This window comes from Leptopilina boulardi, unplaced genomic scaffold, assembly GCF_019393585.1.
Source record: "Leptopilina boulardi isolate dan_hultmark-lab unplaced genomic scaffold, ZJU_Lbou_2.1 LbouV2_213, whole genome shotgun sequence".
Classification (NCBI taxonomy): Eukaryota; Metazoa; Arthropoda; class Insecta; order Hymenoptera; family Figitidae; genus Leptopilina; species Leptopilina boulardi.
Window position 1 is genome coordinate 4,942,724 of NW_026137767.1, and position 27,026 is coordinate 4,969,749.

At 23.5% G+C, this 27,026-nt stretch overlaps 3 protein-coding genes across 5 annotated transcripts; 2 read left to right on the forward strand and 1 right to left on the reverse strand.

Moving 5' to 3' along the window:
- Positions 1–305: 305 nt before the first annotated feature.
- On the reverse strand, positions 306–25,577 carry LOC127278928 (tRNA-dihydrouridine(16/17) synthase [NAD(P)(+)]-like). Its single transcript, XM_051300883.1, has 10 exons — positions 24,931–25,577; positions 24,140–24,866; positions 16,594–16,812; positions 16,248–16,407; positions 15,689–15,884; positions 9,420–9,668; positions 8,404–8,549; positions 1,025–1,122; positions 619–774; positions 306–529 (listed from the first exon to the last, which is right to left on the reverse strand). Exons 1-10 carry the CDS (start codon positions 25,299–25,301, stop codon positions 371–373), a joined length of 2,481 nt encoding a protein of 826 aa, XP_051156840.1. The 5' UTR covers positions 25,302–25,577; the 3' UTR covers positions 306–370.
- Positions 1,939–3,058, forward strand: LOC127278926 (uncharacterized). Its single transcript, XM_051300881.1, has 4 exons — positions 1,939–2,109; positions 2,186–2,243; positions 2,492–2,649; positions 2,819–3,058. Exons 1-4 carry the CDS (start codon positions 2,084–2,086, stop codon positions 2,988–2,990), a joined length of 414 nt encoding a protein of 137 aa, XP_051156838.1. The 5' UTR covers positions 1,939–2,083; the 3' UTR covers positions 2,991–3,058.
- On the forward strand, positions 4,119–18,901 carry LOC127278914 (uncharacterized). 3 transcript variants are annotated; one of them, XM_051300863.1, is made up of 5 exons: positions 4,119–4,242; positions 10,177–10,404; positions 12,784–13,732; positions 14,415–14,830; positions 14,948–15,304. In XM_051300863.1, the coding sequence occupies exons 3-5, from the start codon at positions 12,791–12,793 to the stop codon at positions 15,285–15,287; spliced, it is 1,698 nt and encodes a 565-aa protein (XP_051156820.1). In that variant the 5' UTR covers positions 4,119–4,242; positions 10,177–10,404; positions 12,784–12,790; the 3' UTR covers positions 15,288–15,304. The 3 variants fall into 3 exon arrangements, with proteins under 3 accessions (XP_051156820.1, XP_051156822.1, XP_051156821.1); XM_051300865.1 differs by lacking the exons at positions 10,177–10,404; positions 12,784–13,732; positions 14,415–14,830; positions 14,948–15,304 and adding exons at positions 18,016–18,073; positions 18,321–18,478; positions 18,668–18,901 and having other exon boundaries at positions 4,186–4,242; XM_051300864.1 differs by lacking the exons at positions 4,119–4,242; positions 10,177–10,404; positions 12,784–13,732; positions 14,415–14,830; positions 14,948–15,304 and adding exons at positions 17,767–17,939; positions 18,016–18,073; positions 18,321–18,478; positions 18,668–18,901.
- Positions 25,578–27,026: the final 1,449 nt, after the last annotated feature.

Below are 27,026 nucleotides of genomic sequence, written 5' to 3' on the forward strand. Positions count from 1 at the left end.
ATAACGTTATTTTTTGAAAATAACAATTAAATATATTTTTGTTAGTTTCAAAAAAGAAAAATTTCTAATCGAACGAAAAAAACTGTTGTTGAATTTCATTTTAAGTGAATATTGTTAAATAGTGTCTCAATGGCGCAGGTTAAAAATAATATTTAACTTGTAAAAAACAAAGAATATTATTTAAATTGTAAATCTGTAAAAAAAATATTGTTAGTTAAAAATACATTTGTAAAATATCAAGCCTCGATGAGAAGAAGAAAAATAGAGAATGCGAAATAAGCAAAAAAAAAATCTTGTCTTGTTAATAATTTGTAAAAATTTTTTTTTATTTATTTACAAATATCTCTTCTTTTTTGTACAATAGAAACAATTAATTTGAATTTAATGAATTCTCACGTTCCTTGGCAAATTCAATTGCCATTTTTCTTCTTGTTTTTGTTAAATTTCTATGTCCATGACAATCTAAATTCTCTTTGTAGCATTTATTCCTACAACATTGACGGCAGAGTTGATATTCACATTTGAATCCCTAAAACGTTAAATGATAATTAATAATAATAATAATAATAATAATAATAATAATTGATCGTGAATCTAATTTTAGAAAATTATATTTACCAATGGATTGGGACAATCATTGCACAATAATTTGCTTCGTCTAACAGGCGGTGTGTTATTATTAGGACGTCGGGTGATTCTTCTCAATTTTTTTAAACGTTTTCGTGAGACTGCATTTCCTTCATCATCCTTAAATTCACGTTTTGTTCCATTTTCCTAACAAAATTATTTTCAACATATTTTACTCATTATGTTTTAATTGTATATTTTTATTTTTCGTTATTATTTAACTTTTAACTAAAAACTATTAAAATTCCCAGTCTCCCTGATTAATTATTTCTTTTTAGTTTCGTCATATTGAAAAAATAAATCTCTAACGATATTAATTATATTTAATAAATTGGGAATATTTTTCTAATATAATTTTTTTTTTGTTTCGTGCGAAGAATTTCGAAAAAAAACGTACCAATTCTATTTTCTTTGCATCAACTTTATTTTGATGTATTTCAGGTGGATCGCGAACGTACGGTTGACATAACCACGGTGGCAAAACTAAATCGTAATCTGCAAAAAAAAATAAAAAGATTAATTTGTATGTTTCTTTAAAAAAAAAAAATGAAAAAAATCCAAATAATTCAATTCAATTGTGAGATGAATTCACTATAAATCATCTGTGAATAGTTTATATATTTTTAAAAAATTTAGTTTTAATATCATTGTTACTACGATTTTCTTTTATCAAACAAAATTCCATTACATACCTATTAAAATTTAACAAAAGTATTTTAAATATTTTTTAATTGTAAGTTTCAGAAATATTAAATTTGAAAATTTATTACTTAAAAAAATTTATTCTAGGAACAAAAGTAAACAAAACAATTTTATATCATACTGTTTTTTTTATGAGAATAAAGAGAGATATAAATTTTTTGAAATCCTGCGATTTAACCTCTTCAAATAAAAAATTATTAAATTCAATATTTCCTGAACGGTGCAAATTTTAAAACCGTCAAATTATTTTATTAATTTTAATTATTAATTTATTTAATAATTTTAATCAACATTTTCGAAAATTCAATTATTTAAAACATTTTCCAATTCAAAATTCTCCAAAGTTTAATTATTGTTTAATGCTTATGAAAAATCTACAGAAATTCCAAGTTACAAAAATTTTAATTAAAAATCTCCTAAAATTCAATTAGTTCCAGAAATTTTAACTCATTCTCTCTTTAGCTCTTTCAAAACTCAATTATTTCTCAAATTTTTTAACTTCAATTTCTTTTTGAATTAATTATTTCTAATTACTTTAATCAAAAAAAAAACAAACAAAAAAAAGTTGTTTTATACAACTTCAGAGGAAATATAATAACAAATGAAATTTATCTTCAAATACAAAAATTATATTAATTTTTATTCCTTAACGAACGATTATTAATTTGTTAAAAGTATTTTACTGCATTTAAAAAAAATTGAGACATTCGATAATTAATTACATTATAAATTATAAGAAAGTAATTTTTTAATTATGGTACGACATAAAGCCCAACCAAGGTTTGTATGGTTATAAATGTTAATAATTATTAATGAATTGTCACTTAAATTAATTACATTATTATTTTTATATTAGTGCTTTATCTAATCAACCCGGCACTTCCAATTCGACAGCAAGTGATAGTAGCGATGAAGTAAATTACATTGAATTGTTTTCTTTGACAATAATAAACATTTTATTTTCTTTATTTTTAATTAATATTTTTAAATTAAAATCTCTAATTAATAAGTATCATAACGATAATAATAATAAGAATTCATTTAAATATTTAAAAATATTCCCAAGATCAATTTTGAGAAATTAAAAATGTTACACGAAACTAATGTAATGTTGAAATTTTAGATTGTATATAGTTTAAAAGTAAATTTTCAAAAATTTCAGGTACAAATTGAAGTTGTAAGAAGACCGCGAAAAAAGCGAGTTTTTGAAGAAATCAGAGCTTTAAGAAGAAGTACAAAGTTGCTTATTCCAAAAGCTCCTTTTGTTCGTTTAGTAAAAGAAATTGTAAAAGACATATTTCCTCGAAGCAAGATTCGAAGGTTAAAAAAATCTTTACTTTTTTTAATTAAATCTATAATTCTAATAATAATCTAAATAATAATCTATAATTCTATGTAATTCTAATTTATTCCAAAGCTAATTAAATTAAATGATATAAAGAGAATATAACAAAAATAAATCATTTTAATCAATAAAATATATTCTTAGGTTTCAAAACGATGCAATTGAAGCACTTCGTGAAGCTGCTGAGATATATATTGTTCAATATTATGAACAAGCTGACGTTATATCGCAACATGCAAATCGTACAACATTAATGCAACGAGATATGGTTATGTTACGATTTATTCGAGGACGCGACGACGTTATTAATAAATAATAGCAATAAAATCATTTAAAATAAACAATTAATTTATCAAATAATAAATAAATGAATAAAATAAAAATTCATGTTTTCTTATAAAATAATTGAATTAAACAAATTTTAATTCTCTAAATGTAGTTGAATTTTAAAAAAGAATACCTAATATTTCATTTTTAAAGCAGTAATTAAATTTTAAAAAAAATTTTGACAATAAGATAATATTTTCAAATTAAAAAGGGCTATAAAACAGATTTTAGACAATAGTTGAATTTTAGAGAATTTTTAATTGAAAAATATTTTGAATACTTAAATTTTCAAAGAAGTTTTTCAACATTATTGTTTTTAAATTAAAATTGCGAAATTAAATTATTAATTTTGCAGACTTTCTCAGGGTTGACACAAAAATATTATTTTCTTCTTCCCTGATTTCCAGTCAAAATTAAAATTTTTTCCCTGACCTTAATGAAAATATTTCAAGAGGTTTACAATAACAGACCTCGGATTGCACAACTTTATCGATTTTTTTTTTGATTTTTTAAAATTGAATTATTAAAAAAATATATTAACTTGAATTGTTAGTAAAATCAATTATTTTCAATAATTTAAAACAAATTCTTCGAAAATTGCATGATTTAAAACTGTTATCAATTGAAAATTCACTAAAAATCAATTATTGTTTAAAGTTTTTAAAAAAATATCATCAATTCAAAATGAAAGCTTCAATTAATAATCTCCTGAAATTCAATTATTATTTCTAAAATTTTTAACTCGAACTCTTCTAAAATACAATCATTTTTAAATTTTCTATCTAAGATTCTTTGTTGAATAATTTAATTTTAACAATTTTAATCAATATTTTCGAAAATTCAATTATTTAAAAAAAAAAATTTTAATTAAAAATCTCCTAAAATTCAATTAGTTCCAGAAATTTTAACTCTTCCTCTCTTTAGCTCTTTCAAAATTCAATTATTTCTCAAATTTTTTAACTTCAATTTCTTTTTGAATTAATTATTTCTAATTACTTTAATCAAAAAAAAAAAAAAAAAAAAAGTTGTTTTATACAACTTCAGAGGAAATATAATAACAAATGAAATTTATCTTCAAATACAAAAATTATATTAATTTGTATTCCTTAACGAACGATTATTAATTTGTTAAAAGTATTTTACTGCATTTAAAAAAAAATTGAGACATTCGATAATTAATTACATTATAAATTATAAGAAAGTCATTTTTTAATTATGGTACGACATAAAGCCCAACCAAGGTTTGTATGGTTATAAATGTTAATAATTATTAATGAATTGTCACTTAAATTAATTACATTATTATTTTTATAATGCTTTTATTCGTGTAATAAAGGATATCATGGATGACATATTTCCTCGAACTAAGATTCGAAGGTTAAAAAAAAGAAATTTTTACTATTTATAATTAAATCTATATAATATTAATTCTATATAAATTGATAATTCTAATTTATTTCAAAGTTTATTAAATTTTTATTTTGAACTGGAAATTGGGTCAAATGATAGAAAGAGAATATAACAAAAATAAAATAATTTTAATAAAAAAAAAAATATATTTTTAGATTTCAAGCTGAAGCTGTTTTTTTATAAACAAATTCAAAATTTTTTTTTTCGTTAACATATTTTAAAAGTCGATAAAAAACTGAAACTTTTTTGTATCTTAATCATAATTCCTAAATTCAATACTTTTAAGTTACATGTCATTGAAATTAGGTGTATTTCAAAAAAAAAATGAAAAAATCAGATTTTTAAAAATTCATAACTCGAAAATTTGAGCACTTATAAAAAAATAAAAAAATACGTAAACCTTTTTTCTGAAAAGAATAAGAAAAAAATATATTTAGACGAATTTAAAAGGTCATAGGTAAATCTCACGTGGAATCGCCCATATGTATGTATGTATGTATGTATGATACAAAATTTATAATATTTAAAAACGCAAAAAACTTTGGTGCCTTAAAAATTGGATTTTTCAAACGATCCTTTTAAGCTACAAAGAGATTTTAAGAGAAGAAGGTAAAGAACCAATCATAAAAGGTAACAAAATCTTCGTACACAACACAATCATCGATTTAAATGAAGCAAAACAATTTTTTCTTCAAGACCAACCTGATGTGCAGAAAGTTGAGGACTCAATTTCTTCTGATACTGACGCGTCTAATATCTCAAATATGTCGACGGTCAGCCGGAAAAAGAGGAAGAAAACCGGGATCGAAGAATATGATTAAGAAAAAGCAAAAAGTGATCGGTACTGCGTCTACATCAAAAGCTGATATGAGGAACTACCTGTCCCCAAAACCTACTCCCGAATCCAAGAAAAATCCTTCAACTATTAAAAAACCATAACTAGATGGAAAAACTACCGAGTCCCGCATAATATTCTGGAACTCCAAAGGGTGGAATAACTGGACAGACTTGGTGGCTGAAACGAACAAAGACGATATCATCTGTATTTCGGAAACATGTCTCACCTCTATGCCATGAAATCAACTTTTATCCACCGGAAGTGTATTTTCTACTCCCGCCGTAAGAAGAGCAACCAGAGGAATTATTCTCGTCGATGAATGTAAATATAAAACTGAATTAATTAATGTTACCAACGAATCTATTATTATTAGAATAAAAAATGAAGGATCATTTTCCAATTTGTATAACTTGCAAAAATAAAATTAAAGAAAATTTTTTCTAATAAAATAATAAAAAATAAAAATATAATAAAAAGAAGAAGTAATTTATCCGATTAATTTTTTGAATTAATGAAATCCTCTCCGTGTAACTTGTCCGACTTTTCATCAATTAACGAACATGCAAATAATTTAACGAAAATAATAATAAAAAATGCAGAAACCATAGGTATGATATCGAAGCCTAATTTAACAACTTGTTTGTCGAAACCTTGGTTTGATTCAGAATGCGTGGATGCAAAAAGGGACATTAACGTTTTTCTTAAAAAATGTAAAAAACTTAATTTCGAAGGAGATTTGCTGTCTCAATATAATGAAAAGAAAAAATTATATTTTAGTATTTTAAAAACAAAAAAGGAAGCTCATAATCATATTGGCCTCAACTAAAGACTGAAAAAGCTTTTGGAGAATAATTAATAATTATAGATTCAAACCTAATGTTAATAATAATATAAAATTATAGAAACTTGGCATGATTTTTTTCTTGATTATTTTTCAGGAGCTAATGACTCCGGTATTGATCCGAATATTTCACAACTTACAATTAAAGAAATTAATCCTATACTAGATGTACCAATTAGTTGCGAAGAAATTATTTTATCAATTAGGAGAACAAAAAATAATAAAGCTGCGGGACCAGACGGAATTTCTTACGAATTTCTGAAGAATTTACCCGGGAAATGGATTCTTTATATGAGCTATCTTTTTAATAAAATTTTAGAGAAGCGGAAATTCCCTGACTCTTGGGCTAATATAAATTTTAAAATGATTCCTAAGGGTGAAAACAGACAGGACCCAAACAAACAAAGAGCTCGTTTGGGTTAATTAATAATAATTGTTAATAATATTACTAAAATATTCACTCAAATTATAAATAATAGAATGACTGAATGGGCCGATAAAATGAATCTCCTGCCGGAATTCCAAACTGGGTTCAGGAAAAACCGAAGCTGTATAGACAATATTTTTGTACTAAACTCAATAATTCAAACTCGAATTAATAAAAAAAGAGAGAAATTATTTGCTCTTTTTGTTGATTTTCGTAATGCGTTCCCTTCAATATCACATAAAATATTATGGGAAAAAATTCATAAAATGGGTTGTAGTAATAAAATAATAAAAACGTTAATAGATTTTTATAGGAAGGCAAATGTTTCGGTTAAAACCAGCGAAGGGGTTTCTGAGCCGGTGGGAGTGACGAAGGGAGTACTTCAGGGAGAAGTTTGTAGTTCCTTACTGTTCTCACTCTTTATAGCAGACTTAGAAGAGTTTTTAAAATCTGAAGGAGTCAGAGGAGTTTCTTTAAACCATTTAATTGAAATTATAATTTTAGCTTACGCTGACAATATTGTTTTATTAGCAGATTCACATGTACAAATGAAAAAAATTTTGACTGCTCTATATAAGTATTGTAAAATTAATAATTTAGAAGTTAATGTCGATAAAACGAAAATTATTATTTTTCGAAAAGGTGGTCACCAGCACAAGGCCAAGTTTGAACCGTTCTTCTTATATGGAGAAATAAACATAGAAATTGTAAAATCATATACATATTTGGGAGTTGTTTTTTCTCAATCGGGAACTTTTGTGAATGCATCTGAAGCTGCCAAGTTTATTAAAATTTTAACTGAAAATTTGAAAAATCGAAATTCAATATTTTAAAACATTTTTCAATTGAAAATTCTCTATAATTCAATTATTTGTAAAAATTTTATTTAAAATTCTTCGGTAAATTAATTTTTTTGATTACTTTAATATAGTTTTTCAACAATTAAAGAAAGTAAAATTTTTTTTAATTAAAAATATTCTAAAATTCTATTATTCTTTAAAGTTTGTAAAGAACATTTTATTAATTAAAATTTATGAAAGTTTCAATTGAAAATCTTCTGAAATTTAATTACTTACAAAATCATAACTCCAACTCTTACAAATTCATTTAGTAATGAAATAATTAATTAAATGTTAATTCAGTGGAAAAATTTTTTTCCCAAATTTTTATCTATATAATTCTTTGTTTAATTATTTCAACAATTTTAATTCAATATAAAAAAACAATTTTTTTTCTCGAAAAATGCAATTACTTTTTAATAATTTTAACTGCAACTTCATCAAAATTTAGTTATTTAGAACATATTTCAGTTAAAAATTCTCTAAAATTCAATTATTGTCTGAAATTTGTAAAAAAATTGTTATTAATTCAAATTTATAAAAGTTTTAATTGAAAATCTCCTGAAATTCAATTATTTTTAAAATTTTAATTAAAAATTTTCTTTTCTTTAATATAACTTTAAATTATTTTTCAAAATTTGTTCTAAAACTGAATTGAAATCTTGATAATTTGTCTCAGTTTAATAAGGTGGTTTAAAATGAAAAATTCTTGAAAATATTTCTGTGAAACATTCGTATTAAGGAATTATAAATTTTTTTTAAATTTCTAATAACAAATTATTAATAATAACCCGTGGCAACCTTGTATTTAGATTCAAATTTTCACTTTATTTTGTAAAATATGTTTAAAAAAAGTCGTACAATCCGTGGCCTGTATTATGGTCAAAAATCAACTATTCTCAAATGATTGTCAGTGAATTAATCCATTATTTGTTTTTGTAAACATTTTTCTACACAAACATCACGAATAAGAAAATTGAAATAAATGAAAAAAAAATCAATACATTATTTGTTTTAAATTATAAATGAAATGTCTTGAAACCCCACCTGTTCTTTCTTCAGGCCACGACAAACGACCCTCGTGATAAGGTAAATATCGATCCTTCAATAATTCCACGACCTTTCGAAACGATTCCATTGATGAATGTTCAGCCAATAATGCACGTGCTTTTTCATTTCCTGCAAGACAAAGGCTACTCTCTAGTTGAAAGTATGCTTTATTTGTCTTGATAAAGAAAATTTAAAAACAAAAATTGCCGACTTTGACTCCAATTTTACATCAAAACAATGTTATTGACAAACATTAATTTATTCAATTGGAAAAGAACTTGTAACATTATTTATTCAAATTTTCTACATTTTCAATTATTTCAATATCAAATAAAAAAAAATTGAAATAGGGGTATATAAATATCTCTCTAAATGTTAATCAGTAAAAAGTCATTGATGTCAAAATCATTTGCTAAATTCCAGCTATTTAAATTAGATAAAACCACTTATCTTTCACTTGAAGATAAGTAAAATTTCACTGATTCAAATAGCTGAAATTTAGCGACTGATTTGATATCAATGAATTTTTTACTGATTCAAATTCAGAGAGAAAATTCTATCAAAATTTCCATTTGACGTCAATTTAAATATTATTTATTTAACTTAATTTTTATTTGAACGCGGAATATTATTTATCTGAAACATTCATTTAGAATAAATATTTTAGTATAAAATTTGAAAATTAACGAATTATAATTATTTTAAATTACATAATTTATAATTATTTATTTAATTAACAAGTAAACGGGATTAAAAAAAACTAATTGGTTTATTTAATTATAAATGAATTTTTAACTTTGTATTAAAATATTTCGGCTGGATGAAAATTTCAATAAAATAAAAATTAGATGAAAATAAAAAAATAAAAATTTATTCAAATGGAAATTTGAACAAAATGAAAAATAATAATTAAATAAATTTAGAAACGTTTTTCTAATTAACTTGAATTAATTGCAAATAGATTTTTATAAATTTATGGGGGAGAGAAAAAAAATAATGGAATATTTACTCACGTGTGTTGAAATATTTTAAACAAGTGGCCACGTATATAGGATGAAGGTGCAGGATATTTTTCAATAAGATCTAAATATTCTGTCGCCGGTATCCAACTGGGTGGATAACATCCTTGAAAAATAAAAGGATTGTAAAGATTCCCTTCGGCCGTCATTATTCCTTGTACTCCCGTTTCTTCGATACAATTTTCAACGTCTTGAATACATTGAATATTTCCATTAGCAAAAACTGGAATTTTCACATTATCCCTGTTTTACATGAAAAAAAATCATTATTAAATTTTGCTTTATTTTAAATCAATTTTTAAAAATTTTAATTCATAATTTTGCTATTTATTTGATGTCGCAGTGCAAATTATTAATTTTAATGAATAAATAATAAAATAAACATTTGTTTTTTATTTTACGCAACAAAAATTTAATTTATTCTTTCTCTGATTTTTCCCCGATTTCCAGAAAAAATTTTGTCTTTTTTTCTGAGACTGACAAAATATTTTTTTTATTTAAATCATGGAAATTTTGATTTTTCTCAATTTTTTTCTTTTTTACAAAAGTCGGATTTTTTTTAAAACAAATTCTCAACTTTATTTTATAATTAAAAAAATAATTAACAAATTTTTTTAGTGTTTTTAAAAGAAACTCCTGACTTTTTTCTAATTCTGATAAAAAATTGTTTGTTTATGGAAAATTGTCATTAAACAGGTCAATAAGTCCTTTCGTATTCTTTTTTTAAAAAAGGATGTATTTAATTTGACAGAATACACATTTACCGACCGATCATAAATTTCATGAGAAAATTCTTGGAAATATATATCTACGGTCGGGACGCCTAAGTGTAGGTTTTATTTCCGAAGGTCACCACACTGTACGATAAACATCTTTCATTTTCATTCATAGTGCGTCTTATCCAAAGAAATTGGAATTATATTCAGATATTATACAAAGCAAAAGAAAAATTATTTTAAAAAAATAAATGAAATCAATCGTAAGTATTTATTAAAATAAGTTTCGTATATTTTAAAAGGTATAAATTTAAAAAAGTTTTAAGTATAGCAATACTAATAATATATATTCGATATATTCAATACCAAAAACATAACCTCAAATTAAAAATACTTTAATACTACAATAAATAATTAAAAATATATCGATGAGATTAAAAAAAACTTTTTGTTACTAATAATTATTAGACATTTTGGTTATTATATTTAGGAATATATTAGTTAGGAATCATTAGTTAGAATTTTCATTTTATGGAATTTCATTTGTTATAATTATTTTTGAGCCGAATTTTTATTTGTTCGAATTAGTATTTTGCAGAATTTTCATCAAAACGATTTTCTGTATTACACAATTTTTATATAACCGAAAATTCACTTCACAGAATTTTTATTTCTTCGAAATTCCAAATAGCCGAACAAACAATCGACAGAAAGATTTTGGAGCGATTTTTAAAATCAACCAATCACAATTTTATGAATAATTTTTGATTGGTTGATTTTAAAAATCGCTTCAAAATCTTTCTGTCAATTGTTTGTTCTGCTATTTGCAATTTCAGACAAATGAAAATTCTATCAATTAGAAATAATTATGTTAAATGATTTTTCGGTTAAGTAAAAATTCTGTAGTATAAAAAATCGGTTATATGGAAATTTAATCAAATAATAATTCGAGCAAATTCGAGCAAATAAAAATTTTGTAATATAGAAAATCGTTTTGATGAAAATTCTGCAAAATACTAATTCGAACAAATAATAATAATAATAATAATAATAATAATAATAATAATAATAATAATAATAATAATAATAATAAATATAAAATAATAATAATGAAAACAATTATGACAAATGAAATTCCATAAAACAAGGTGTCTAACAACTGCTAGGAAAAAAATTCCCTGACTTTTCACTGACTTTTCCCTGACCTAAATTACACTAAAAAATTTTTATTTTGATCAAATAAAATTCATTTTGATACAATTAAATCATTTACCTGTCTATTATTCACTAATTTCATATGTATTTGAACCAAATAAATAATGTTTCGTAAAAAATAAAATATTTAAGTGAAATAAATAAACTAATTGGGGACGTATCAATATTCTCAACATTTAATTTAAAAGAATTTTTACGACGTCAAATCTTAAATTATCAAATTTTTATTTAGTAAACTTATATAAAGCAGATTTTCTAGTACATCGAATTTCAAATTAATACAATTTTAATTTAACGGAATTTATGTCAAGAAAAATTGGGGCACAAAGACAAATTTTTTTAACAGAATTGTTATTTTAGTAAATTTCGATTTATCAAAATATTTACTTAACAGAATTGTCATTGAATATATCCACAATTAACAGAATTTCTATTTAACAAAATTCTTAATTAACAAAGTTTTTATTAAAGAAATTTTTAATTCGAACTAATTCTTATTTAACAGAATTCTCATTTTTTAAAAATTATACTTAGTTTCTTTTTTTGTCAATTTTTATATAGACATAAATTTCGTTAAATTGAAATTATATTAATTTATAATTTTAAAAAAGTATTAGAAAAAATGCTTTATAAGAGTTCTGCTAAATAGAAATTCTTTTAAATCGAATTTTAGTTAAATGTAAATTGAAAATTTTGCATAATATAAAATCCACTTTATACAATTTTGCTAAATAGAAATTCGATAATTTAATATTCGACGCCGTAAAAAATTATATAAGTTAAATGTGGGTATTAGCATTAAATAATAAATTATTCGTATTAATGAATAATTTACTTTATTTCAAGTTTAACCCATAAAATAAAATTGTATCAAATAATTTTTATTTATATTAAAAAACCAAATATTTCACTGCAAAAAATTAATTAATTGTTATCCAAGTTTAAAAAATCATTTATTAGATTCAATAAATAGTAGTAAATAATTATTTACTTAATGAATATAAGATATATCACATGCTTAATAACTGAGTGTGAAAGTCAACTTTTTAATTTGCATTTGCTTTGGGAAAAAAGTAAAAAAAAATTGGAAACTAATAATTACTTTAATTTATTCATAAAAAATTCCTGAAAATTAAAGAAATTCCCTGACTTTTCCCTGACCGTTATACACCTTGCATAAAATGAAAATTCTAACTAATGATTTTTAGAACATAATCATGCGTCCCTAGAAAATCGAAAATTTAAATTTTTTTCAAAAACGAAAAATTGGTCAAAACTATCTCGAGATTTTAAAATGAAATTTAATGATATAACCTATTTTTGGAAAATTGAAAAAGCTTCCTTTATGAAAAAGGAAAAAAAAATTTTGTTAATAAATACGAATTGAAAATTTTGTAAATTTATTATTTTTTTCATTTCAATTTTAGAACTAAGATGGCAGAATACGCAGGTAAATATAGATGGCTCAATTTGCAAGAAAGAAAAGAAATTTTAGAAATTTTTAAAGCAAATGATGAAAAAAGGATAAAATCAAATTGTTCGGAAATAGCGCGAAATTATAATGTTTCAAATACAACAATTTTAAGAATGAAAAAAGGTCGTCGTCAACATTGGGAAAGTACAATGGATAAAGAGGATAATTCAATTGTTTTTGGTAAACGAAGAAAAGCCTCGAAAATATCAATCCTCGAGGAAGTACTTTATGAATGGTTTAAACAAAAAAGAGCCGCTGGCCAATCAATAACAGGTACACAACTACAAGAGATGGCATTGTCAATAAATAGAAAATTAAATATAAATCCCGAATTTAGAGCAAGTAAAGGATGGTTAAATAATTTTAAAGAACGTTATAATATTCGTTCATTAACAATGAGTGCCGAACAATTACCAGCTAAATTTGAGAGTTGCTTAGAATTTGTTAACGCTGTGTCGTCAATAATGCTTTTGAAAAATTTTCAATTATATCAAATTTACAATGCCGACGAAATGGGAATCTATTGGAAAATGTTGCCGAGAATTAATTTTATTAATGAATATGAAGAAAGTTTGGATGGATTTAAAATGGCAGAGGAACGTGTAACTGTTATGGCTTGTGCAAATGCCGATGGCAGACACAAAATTCCATTATTTGTAATAGGAAAATGGGAAAATCCTAATAGCTTTAATGATATTAAATTACCGGTAGAATATCGATATGAAGAAAATGCATGGATGACGCGAGAAATTTTTAAAAGTTGGCTCACAACTGTTTTTTTACCATCGGTGGAGGAATTTCAAAATAAGGAAGAAAAATCACATAATATTTTATTAATATTAGATAATGCCAAGTGCCACTTGTCCAAGGAAGAAATAGAATCAATTTCAGATAAGTGTGTTGTAAGTATTTTTTTAAAATAATATTTGTACGCAAATCATAAAAAAGAAACTGAAAATCGAAATCGAAATTAATCGAACAGAAAATTTCAATTTATATTATAAAACAAAAATTTAAATTATTTAAAAAATTTAATTATAGAAAAATATCAATGGCTTGAAAAAAAATGAAATTGCTTTTAATTAGTTAATTTTGACAATTAACAATAAAAATCATTTTTTAAAAAATTCTATTATTTTGTAATTTAATTTAATTTTTAATTATAATTATTAAGTAATTTAATATTTTTGTTTTAATTTAAGTATTTTAATTTTTTAAACACAATTGTGTTTAAGCAATTTGAATTAAAAATTGTTGATAAGATAATTTACTTCAAAAACAATTAAATATTAATAATGTATTGAATTTAAAATATAATTGTAACAAATTGATAAACTTTTATAAATAAGTTTATAATTAAAAAAATAATATATGAAAATTCAATTTACAATTTTTGAATTTATATTGAAACTAAAATTTTCTTTGGCAAATTATTTTTCCATTATTTTCTTCAAAATAAAATTTAAAAAAATATTCTATCCTCCCACAATTTATTGTGTTCTTATTGTATTCTTTTATTTTATTTTTTTTTTTTAATACTGTACGAAAATCTTTAGGCAACTAATAAAATATTTGATTATATAGATTGAATTTCTTCCACCGAATGTGACTTCTCAGATTCAACCGATGAATCAGGGTGTTATACAAGAAATAAAAAGACTCTACAGAAGGAATATGTTAAAGGATATGTTATTAGAGACAAGCGAAGAAAGTCTTCTTAAATATTTAGAAAAATTAAATATACTGGATTTTTGTACGCAAATTGCAAGTGCATGGTTCGAAGTTAGTACTGAAAATATTTTACGTGCATGGAGAAAATTAATACCAGCATGTGACATTATTGTTGAAACTTGTCAAGTTTCTGTAGATGAAATACTACAAGTTTTATATAGACTTCCTGGTTTTCACAATATCAATGTACAACAAGTACTTTCTTGGCTTGATGTAGATAAAAATGAAACTGGATGGAAAATACAAACTGTGGACGAAATTTTACAAAGGTAAAAGAGAATTTCAATTTTTTATTTCCTTTTTGTTAAAACTGTTTCTTTTGTTTAATAATTTGAATTATTTTTATTTGAAAATTAATTTGTTTTATTAAAATTTTTTTTTTGTAGTTTATCTCACGGTAATAAATCTTCGAATAATGAAAAAGAACAAGAAAGAGAAGAGGAAACTGATTCACAAAACATTCAATATTCAACTAATATAGGGGAAATAGAAATAAAAGAAGAACTTGAAATAAAAGAGGAATTTGATACTATTTCAGAAACAGAAATTATTGCCGCTGAAGCAGATGAGGCATTGAAGGCCTTGAATTTCTTTAAAAAATGGTATGAACGACAGTGGAATTGCGAGTCTGAAAATTTGATAATCCTTCAAAGATTGAATAATGAAACAAAAGATATTGTCGCACAATTGAAAGGTTTAAATTTTGTTGAAAATGTAAATGAATAAAGATGGTATTTCATAAAAGAGAATTGTTTTTTTTCCTATTTCAAATGAGAAAAACAAATTTTTACGTTAAAGAAATAAATTTTTTTAGAAATTTAAATACAAATAGAGAATTTTAGGAATTCTAGAGAAAGAAAAATAATTAATTTTTTTAAAAAAAACTTGAAAATTGTAGAAAATGAACAGAAAATTCGCAAAATAAAAAAAATTTAGAACAATTTGTAAAAATAAATAAATTAATTAATTTCACGAATTCCAAAAAAGGAGAATTGAAGAAAAGAATCGATTTAATAAACAAAAATTTTAGAAAATGAAAAGAAAAATAAAATAATAAAAAAAAATACATAAAAATAAATGAAAGAAATAATAAAAAATTTAATTTTTAAAGAAAAATGGCAAATTACCTAACTGCACGAATATGTTTCCAGGATGCTAAACCAGTAAATGGTCCTTTTTGTTCCCTCGTGCGACCATGAACAGTTAAAAGTTTTGCTCCTGCTTTCTCTAACATTTGAGCGTAAGCAATAGTTTTCTCAATTTCCGGAAACACTCGCAATTTACATGTGACAGGAGTACGAAGATTTTTGCTCAATTTGCTCACTGTGAATTAAATTTTAAAATAAATAAGATAAAAAAAAAAGGTTTACAATATTTTTATGACTCCACGAACGCTCTTATTCCATTTATTCATAAAAAAATATAAAATAAAATCCTGTAAAAATATATTAATTTCCATATTTTTAAATACCGAACAAACTGTACTTTCGAATTATAAAAAACTTTCTAAATGATATTTTTCTAATATAAATATATAAATATATTATTTGTAAATTAATATTTGATATCCAAGCAAAAAAAAACTTAATAAAGAGAATTTTACTTCTTAATTGAAGAAAAGAAAAATTTAATTAATAATTATAGAAAAAATCGCCTTAAAAATAAAATATTCATAATTTTTGTTACCAATATTTTCCAATAATTCCCAGTCATCTTGTAAAAAAGCACCATAGTGTCCACGTTTAGCAATAGCTTGAGGACAGCCGAGATTTAAATCCACAGCATCGCAATGTCCTTCTGCCAAAAGGGCAGCTTCCAGTAATATTTCTGGATCATTACCACAAAACTGAAACGCAAATTTCTTTTATCATCGCGAATTTATCAGAAATATTTCAAGATTTTTAACAATAATATTTTTTTCCAAAAATTCATTAATTTATTTTATATATATAAAAAAAAAATTTTTTCTCCTAAAGTATTGAAGTTTATTTTTTAATGAAAATTATTTAAAAAAAAAAATAAGTTTACCAACTTGAACTATTAATGGACGATCCTCGTCTGTTGTGGTGAGAGCTTCTTTTCGATATTTTGGATCTCGACAAAATACCGAAGAATGTAACATAGGAGTATAACATAATTGAGCACCATGTTGTCTACAAAGTAATCTCCAAGCTAATTCACTGGCATCCACCATTGGTGCAATTACAAATTTTGGCGAACCAAGTAAATCCTTCCAAATATTATTTTCATTCTCCTTCTCAGGAATTTGTTCTAAATCTGTCATCTGAAAATAATAAATTTATTATTAAAAAAAATAAAAATCTTTTCAATATCAAAATAAAGGATTCATTTTAAGGCGCAAAAAAATGTATGAATAAACATCAAACATTATGTCTGATTTATTTTAATTTTATCAAAAGAGTATAAATTATTTATTGTTAAATAATTATTTAATAATTTTCTTCTTCCCTGATTTCCAGTCAAAATTAACATTTTTTCCCTGACCTTAATGAAAATATTTCAAAAGGTTTTCAAGAACAGGCCTCGGATTGAGCTCTTTTTTTTTATTTTTTAAAATTGAATTTTTAAAAAAAAATATTAACTTGAATTGTTTGCAAAATCAATTATTTTCAATAATTTAAAACAAATTCTTCGAAAATAGCATTATTTAAAACTGTTTTCAATTGAAAATTCACTAAAAATCAATTATTGTCTAAAGTTTTTAAAAAAATTTCATCAATTCAAAATGAAAGTTTCAATTAATAATCTCCTGAAATTCAATTATTATTTCTAAAATTTTTAACTCGAACTCTTCTAAAATACAATTATTTTTAAATTTTCTATCTAAAATTCTTTGTTGAATAATTTAATTTTAATAATTTTAATCAACATTTTCGAAAATTCAATTATTTAAAACATTTTCCAATTCAAAATTCTCCAAAGTTTAATTATTCTTTAATGCTTATGAAAAATCTACAGAAATTCCAATTTACAAAAATTTTAATTAAAAATCTCCTAAAATTCAATTAGTTCCAGAAATTTTAACTCATCCTCTCTTTAGCTCTTTCAAAACTCAATTATTTCTCAAATTTTTAAACTTCAATTTCTTTTTGAATTAATTATTTCTAATTACTTTAATAAAAAAAAAAAAAACAAAAAAAAAGTTTTATACAACTTCAGAGGAAATATAATAACAAATGAAATTTATCTTCAAAAAATAAAAATTATATTAATTTGTATTCCTTAACGAACGATTATTAATTTGTTAAAAGTATTTTACTGCATTTAAAAAAAAATTAAGACATTCGATAATTAATTACATTATAAATTATAAGAAAGTCATTTTTTAATTATGGTACGACATAAAGCCCAACCGAGGTTTGTATGGTTATAAATGTTAATAATTGTTAATGAATTGTCACTTAAATTAATTACATTATTATTTTTATATTAGTGCTTTATCTAATCAACCCGGCACTTCCAATTCGACAGCAAGTGATAGTAGCGATGAAGTAAATTACATTGAATTGTTTTCTTTGACAATAATAAACATTTTATTTTCTTTATTTTTAATTAATATTTTTAAATTAAAACTCTAATTAATAAGTATCATAACGATAATAATAATAATAATTCAATTAAATATTTAAAAATATTCCCAAGATCAATTTTGAGAAATTAAAAAAGTTACACGAAACTAATGTAATGTTGAAATTTTTGATTGTATATAGTTTAAAAGTAAATTTTCCAAAATTTCAGGTACAAATTGAAGTTGTAACAAGACCCCGAAGAAAGCGAGTTCTTACAGAAATTAAAGCTTTAAGAAGAAGTACAAAGTTAATTATTCCAAAAGCTGCTTTTATTCGTGTAATAAAGGATATCATGGATGACATATTTCCTCGAACTAAGATTCGAAGGTTAAAAAAAAGAAATTTTTACTATTTATAATTAAATCTATATAATATTAATTCTATATAAATTGATAATTCCAATTTATTTCAAAGTTCATTAAATTTTTATTTTGAACTGGAAATTGGGTCAAATGATAGAAAGAGAATATAAAAAAAAATAAAATAATTTTAATAAAAAAAAAAAAATATTTTTAGATTTCAAGCTGAAGCAATTGAAGCACTTCGTGAGGCTGCTGAAAACTACATCGTTGAATTTTATGAACAAGCCGTCGTTTTAGGGTATTTTGCAAATCGTGAAACATTAATGCAACGAGATATGGTTATGTTACGTTTCCTTCGAGGACGCAACGACGTTATTAATAGATAATGGAAATAAAATTAATTTATAATAAAAAAACAATTTTTCAATTAATAAATAATCACATAAAAGGAAAATCCAAATTTATTTTTTCTTAATTATAAAATAATTGAATATTAAACCAATTTTAATTTTTTAAATGTAATCGAATTTAAAAAAAAAAATAATACCTAATTTTATTTTTAAAATAGTAATTAAATTTAGAAAATAATTGAATTCAAAAATAATTTTGATAATAAGACAATATTATATATTCCAAAAAAAGTTATCATCCTTAACAGGCCATTTTTAAAATAAAAAATGAAATAGTAAATTCATTTTTTCTGAATAAAATCATTTATTTTAGTGAATTATTTAGTCCTTTCATAATAATTTTTCCAGGGTGTCCAGCAAGAAGTATAAAAAAAATTCCCTGACTTTTCCTTTCAAATATTTTAATCTGTTTTTCCAAAAAAAAAAAAACACAAATTGGAAATTTTTCCAACATTTTATATTTTTAAATATATATTAAAGAAAACAAATAAATAATTTTAGAGAGGTTTTCATAAAACATGAAATAATAGAAAAAAAAATCAATTTTGATTCGCAGCATAATTTTTATTTTCTTTGCATATATATATATATAACAATCAAACACGTGTAAATATAAAATTGATTTAAATATAATATATATAAATGGCATTCAAATATCGATTGTGAAAGACCACATCATCGTGCTGATTTTTAAATAAAAAATATCATTTATTATTTATAGAAAATTCCGGACGATATAATATATATATTTAATTTATTATTTTTAATAATTTATGACAGATTGTTAAATTTCTTTTCTTATAACTCGCAACGTAAATTACATATATATTGTATGTACATAATTTTCTTAACACAGAATTTATCCAAAGTATTCTTTTTTTTCAAAAAATATGTATGATAACAATAGGATAAAATTATCAGTATAAAAGCTCGTAGGCATTTTTTAATTAAATACATATATGTATATATAACTATGCATATATCTATACAAGTATACATATATATCACTTTTAAAGCCCTTTTTTTTAAATTTATTTTATACATTCAGTTCTGTTGCTTATTTACTTTCCAATCACGAGAGAAAAAATTTTTTTATCGATAAAATCGAATGACATGAATTAATTAAAAAGAGAGAATATTCTCGAAAATTTAACATTAATCAGACTGTGATTGTCTTCGAATTCAATGTAAAATACAAAAGACAATTTTTTAAATATAACCTAATTATTATTATTTTTTTTAATTATTAACTGCTATTATATAGCAAATTAATTAATTAATAGATATTTAGAAAAAGTATTTGGCCAGATTTGTTTTTAAATTGATTTAATTTAGGCTTCATTGGTGACTATTGCCTGGTAACTATTTTTATAATACTAAAAAAAATTCTTGAATTCTGCAACTATTTGTTAAATTTTTCGTAACATTCTGTAATATTTCTTTTGTTTATCTAAATAAATTCTAAATAATATTTCGTTGTAAGACTCAACTAGTTTTATTTTATAATATAATTAAGCTAAAACTATCAAAATGAGCTAATGAGTATGAAATTTATTATTGGACCTAAAGATTAAATTTTTTCATTTCTAAATTCTATTTTATATAGATAATTGTATGTAATTTCAAAAAATTCTATATTACCAGTTAGTTAGAAATTTTTATAATTTATAAAAATCAAAGAAATTTCCTAATGAAAAAATGAATATTTTAATAAAATCTATTTGAAATGTTTTTTTTGAGAATATTAAATAAAAAGTAAACTATACATTTAAAAAATTGAATAATTAACATAAAATATTAAATTAATTACACTGCAATATATACAATTTTACTAATTGTAAGAATTCTTTAAATATTGAGACAAAACTCTAAATTTTCGATTTCTATTGTTATAGGATTTGTTTGTTTTATGATTGAAAGCAACTTTTTAAATCTTTAGATAAAGTTTGGCACACGTAAATAAATAATAAAATACAAAAAATCGATATTGGAAATTTTCAAAATTAAAAATTTTACATATAATTTTTTCAACATTTCGTAAATACTTTTTTCTGTTTAAAAAAAAATAAACAAACAAATACAAGAAAACAATAAGAGTTAAGTCTATTATTTTATCACTCTATTTGCACTCATATAAAATTTATCATTTTCCTCGATTCTCAATGGCGGGCATCATTTCTCATAAAGTGACAAAGTCAAATTATTAAAAAAAATGTCATTTATTATTATACTTATTTATAAAATTTATTTATATTTAATATAAATAGTAAATTTTGTCATCTCAACACAAAAATTATTTCACGATTTAGAAAAAAATTTAATAAAAATCACTGATAAATCCACTTCTAGAGGATGGAAATCAGAAAAAGATATAAATAAATAATAAAATAGTAATAAATAAAAAAAAAAACAAAATTCTCTTAGAAATTTTTTTTAATTAGTTGAAAAAATAAATTGAAAATATAAAAAATTATAAAATTATAAAAACAGCGCAGTTTATTCAAAAATAAAAATAAGTCTAAAGTTATTTTCGTTTTTTTTTTAAATAATTATATTAGGGGAGATAAATGATGCCGCGATTATTAATCGTAGATTCTAAAACTTAACATATCTATAATCAAGGACCTTCATTAGAATTCAACAAATTTTACAAATGATTAAAAATTTTTAAATAATTTAAAAAATTTGAAATTCTATTTAAAATCAGAAGCATTGAATTAAAAAGTCCAATTTAATTCAATGGCAAACTTGATATAGAAATTTTTTTCTAAAAATTTTCAAAATTTCCTAATTTTTTAATTTCTATATTTTATTCATTTTTATATATACTAAAATTTTTTATTTAATTGACTATCTATTTAAACAAAAAATTTATTTACAATATCCTTTTTTTTATTTTACCTATCAAATTTTTGTTTGACAGAATTTTTATTTTACAGTCATTTAATTTATATGACTTTTTATTTTAAGAGAATTTTAATTTAACAGCATTCTCATTCAATCGAATTTTATGTGATTAGAATTTTAAAATGACATAAATTCACCGAAATTTAATTTATCTGAATTTTTATTTGTCCGAAATTTCAAATGTCCGAACAAACAATCGACAGAAAGATTTCGGCACAATTCTGTAAAATTGAACAATCAGAATTTCCTTTAAAAATTCTAATTGGTCAATTTTAAAAATTACAATTTGTGCAAAACGCTGTTTTGTAGTCTATATTAATTTTACAGAATAAAATTTCAAAATAATCTTAATTATGCAGAAAGAAGATTAGAAAGAATTTTACAGAAAATGCGCAAATTGTCGAAAATCAATTTGACAAAACTATTTTTTGAGGTTAATTTAAAAATTAACCAATCACAATTTTTTGTGACAAATATTAAATTTTAACTTCGCGCCGAATTATTTCCGTTAAATTGATTTTCGACCATTTCCATTTTCTGAAATATCAATATTCAAACAAAAAAATGGTAATAGTCATAATTATTTTTAAACCGAATTTTTATTTGTTCGATTTAGTTTTTTTGCAGAATTTTCATCAAAACGATTTTCTATATTACAGAATTTTTATTTAACCGAAAATTCACCTCACAGAATTTTTATTTGTCAGAATTTGATTGGTTGATTTTAAAAAACGCGCCGAATTCTTTCTGTCGATTGTTTGTTCGGTCATTTGCAATTTCGGACAAATGAAAATTCTATCAATTAGAAATTCTTTTAAATAATTTTTCGGTTAAGTAAAAATTCTGTAGTATAAAAAATCGGTTATATGGAAATTCTATCAAATAATAATTCGAACAAATGAAAATTCATCTGAAAGAATAAAATGAAAATTCTATGCAATGAAATTCTACCCAATAAAAATTCTTTAACAACGTTTCACACAAATTGAGATGGGATTAAATTGAATTTCTGGCTAATTAATTTTCGTTATTAAATAAAAAAAAATTCTGCAGGGGTTCTACAAATATCTTTTCGCGATATTCCATGATTTTTTCATGATTTCCAGTTGATAAATGTTAAAATTTCCATAATACTTTGAAATTCACTATAAACATAAATTATGACGAATTAAAAAACTGAAAATGTATTCATTTTCAACGAACGTGTAAATTTGAGTCTTAGATGCGAAAATTGAAAAAATTTTCTATGATATGATCATAAATTCCATGAGATTTCCATGATTTCATGATGTAAAATAAAATTCCATGTTTTCCATGATTTGTAGAAACCTTATAAAATCGGTAAAATGACAATTATGTTAAATGAAAATTCGTAAAAAGAAATATTCTGTAAAATTAAAATTCTGTATCTACAATTATTTATCTGAAAAATTAATATTCTTTTAAATTAGCTTTAGAGCTTATTCACGCGTCTCGATTTTTCCCCTCAATTTCCATCTTTAAACAAAAATAATAATTTTCAAATTCCTTCCATGAAGATCCTTGTTTTTGTAACAATAATCACTCAACTACTTATTAAAAATTTTCCCACTATAGAAAACCGTTACACATTTTCTTGAAAAAATGATACAGAGATAGAGAATATAAAAGAGGAAACACACTAATTATTCTCTCACAATATTGTTTGACGATGAATTTAATGGTGGAAATGTAAAATGATTTGTTTGCGGTGGTGAACGTGGTGACGCGGGTTTTGATAATTCCGATTCGGGAATTGGTGACAATTGAGCTGACTGCATCATAACGTGTGATCCCATTTTAAGTCGTGGTCTCTTATGCAATGAAGATCGTCGTGTACGAAAATGTGCCTGACCACGTTTTGTAATCGCAGCATTTGTAAAAGGATACAATGGCGTTCCAATAACGCTAATTTGTTTCAAACGTGACGACGGCGGTGGCCTCGTGTGAATTGTCAACGGTTGTAATTTAAATGGCGATGATAAATCCTCTGGCGAATTATTTTCCATAATGGCAGTAGTATTATTATTATTTGTTGTTGTTGTTGTCTCAACAATTGAATCGTTTGTCGCTGGTGATGTAATTCGACTTTTACGCGTACCATCTGCGTGTATTGCATTTTTTCTCAAACGACTACGAAGAAATGTTTGTATTCTTCGCATTGTTGTACAAGAACGTGGTACTTTTTCCATTGTTTCAGAATTATGATTTTTTCGATTTTTATGTTGTCGTTGACGAATTGCCTTTGTGGTTGGATTAATAATTGAAAAACAACATGAAACTGGGGACGGAGTCGATGGTTTAAGTTCAATTGGACTGAGATTATTATTTGGACGGTTATTATCGACAACTGTTTGTGACATAAGTTCAATGGACGTTTCAGTGTTTCTTGCCTCATAGGAGAAATATAAATGAAAATTTCTTTTTTCTTTTTGTGTTGTCACTAGGGTTTCATTTGTTGTTGTTGTTGTTTGTTCATTGTGTGTTGAGCATATGTAAACATTTCGTGATTGATTATTTTCAGTTGATAATGATGATGATGTTGTGACGGCTTCACAAAAATGATAACGAACTGGTGTTTCATTGTTAGTGTTGCAAAATTTTGGTACAACAATACCCGATGAGGAATTTTTTCTTGTATCAATATTTGCACTTTTATCACGTTTATTACGTAGATATTCATAAGTAGTGAGTCCTAAGCATGCAATGTAGCCGTGAAAAAAACAAAGATGAATTAAAAGTACGGCTGCAATTGCTGATATTACACCAACGATTGAAATGACAATTAAAGAACCAGTGCCGGGTAATTGAACGCTCAATGGTAGTGTATCATTTTCTGTTGTCATATTTGATTTTGATTTTAAATATACGAGTGAAAGCTCAGTTGCCGAGACACTTGCAACAGTTAATGTTGATATTATCGCCGATATTAGATAGACGATGAAAATTTTATAATTCCTTCCACCAATACAATTGTTGAGCCATTTGCAATGATGATCGAATCTTGTGATGCATTTATTGCAAATTGAGCAGTGTTTTGTTTTCTTGCTACTTGCATTTATATTGCACAAATGACACCTAAAAAAAAAGAATAATTTTTAAAATTTTATTTTAATTTTTTTATTTAATTAATTTCACATACCTGCCGTTTTCGATGACGTGTAAATGTTTCGTACGATCGAATTCGGGAACAATTTGTGATGTTGGCTGAGCTCTTACTTGCGGTTCGGCTGGATCGAGTAAAAGAACAATGAGATGTGAGACAAAATGAATGAAAAACGCCGGTATTATGAGACAAAGAACTGGCGCTTGTAATTTTGGATGAAGATATGGTATTAAAACACCAATTGTACCGGAACCAATGACAATGAGAGCAATCCAACCAACCACTTGTTGAGGATGAAGTGGAAATTGTAGACCATGAATCCGTCTGAATTTTCTTTGCTCGGGAGGAATAAAATTTTTGTCTTGCAATGAGCACAAGTGTGAAATTGTCGTGCTCGCGCTTCGCATAACGCTTGATCGTTGACATGCCGCTTAAAGTCCGCGACAAAGACGTGTTTATATTTGAATTTATTCAATTTGGCGAGCATTTATTGTTTCACTTATTTTATTGTTTCTCATTGGTCAATTTATTTATTATTATTTTTTTTTTTGGTAAAAAATGTAAGTAATTTGGTAACTTTTTTTTTTTTTTAATCTCATGTAGTCGGAAAAAGAAAAGCAATTTTGATATGAAAAACTAGACGACTTTAATCCGAGCTTTCCACGAATAGGACAAACACAACACACCCCGCATCACTCCCACGTGAATCAATAATGGCATGGCAACCTCGACGTTGATTTTAATACTCAAACTAGAGCTTCGTGGATAATTCCGTTGAATCGTGACATTCTTTGATTAGTACTTGTGTGCTGATGTAATTTCTAGGAAGGAAGAAGTTGTGGCAACGACCTTTCAATCACTACTCTTCTTCCTTTTTTTTTTTTTTTTTTTGTTAATTTCCCGAAAGAGGGCATAAGGTCAAGTCGTTGTTTTTCGCGAGTCTTTTTTTTTATTAATTCAAAGAAGCACCTCAACTGACAATAGAAAAATTATCCTTAGAAAAGAAAAACGATTGTTGCAGTAATTGTAAGTGGTTCTATTCAGGTTTCATTCTTTTCGTCAAGAGTGACCGACGAGTCTTGTTTGACATTTATCGATCGAGGTTGAAGCTCATTTATTTCGAAAAAGTGGAAATGCAATTTTCTCCACTTTGATATTTTTGTTTTTTCTTATGGAAAAAATTTTATTTGACCAAAAAAATATTTTCATACGTTTTATATAAAAAAATTCATATAAGAAATTCTAAATAGATAAATTTTTATTACCTATACAGGATTTAATAAAATTTTAAAGTATAATTATAATTTAATTAAATTAAATAAATAGTGAATTTTATAAAAAATTTATTAAAGATTAGTATTTCATATAGAAATTTTGCTTTTTATCAAATAATTATAAATATTTTTGAAAATAATAAATAAATCATTTAAAAATTTGTATAAAACAAATTCGTGTAAATTGAATTTTTTTTCTATGGAAAAATTTATTCTAAAATCGAAAGGAAACAAATATTAAAAATTGATAAACGGAATTGATTATTTTTGAACAAGTAAATAAAAAAAAAAAAATTGAAACTAAGTTAAAATAATTCAGTTCTAATCATAAAAAATTAACTAATCTTTAAGATCGTTATATTTTTATTATCAATTTTAATAAATAATAAATTCATGAAATTATTTCAAATGAAACATAAATTGACGAGAAAAGATACTTGTAAATTTTTTATATTATAGTATAATTAATTATTACATTTGATAAGTAAACTTTATATTTTCTCAATTAATGAATAATTAAAATAATAAACGATCATAAATTTTTCTTTCATATTACTCTACTTACAAAGTTATTTTTACACACATAAGTATTAAATATTAAACAGCCGATAAATAATTAATTAAATATTTATACTATTGTTTTAGGTTAATTCTATATTTTCTTGTAATAAAAATAACTATTCTTTGAAATGATAAATAAATCATTTAATTCTATACGATTTAGCGTATTTTTAAATTAAATTTAATTAATTAAAAATTCGTTAATTATGGGCCACAATATGTAAAAACTTTGTAAATATTTACAAAAAATGAATAAAAAATATAAACATCAAAACAGAATTGTCCGAATTGTCAAAT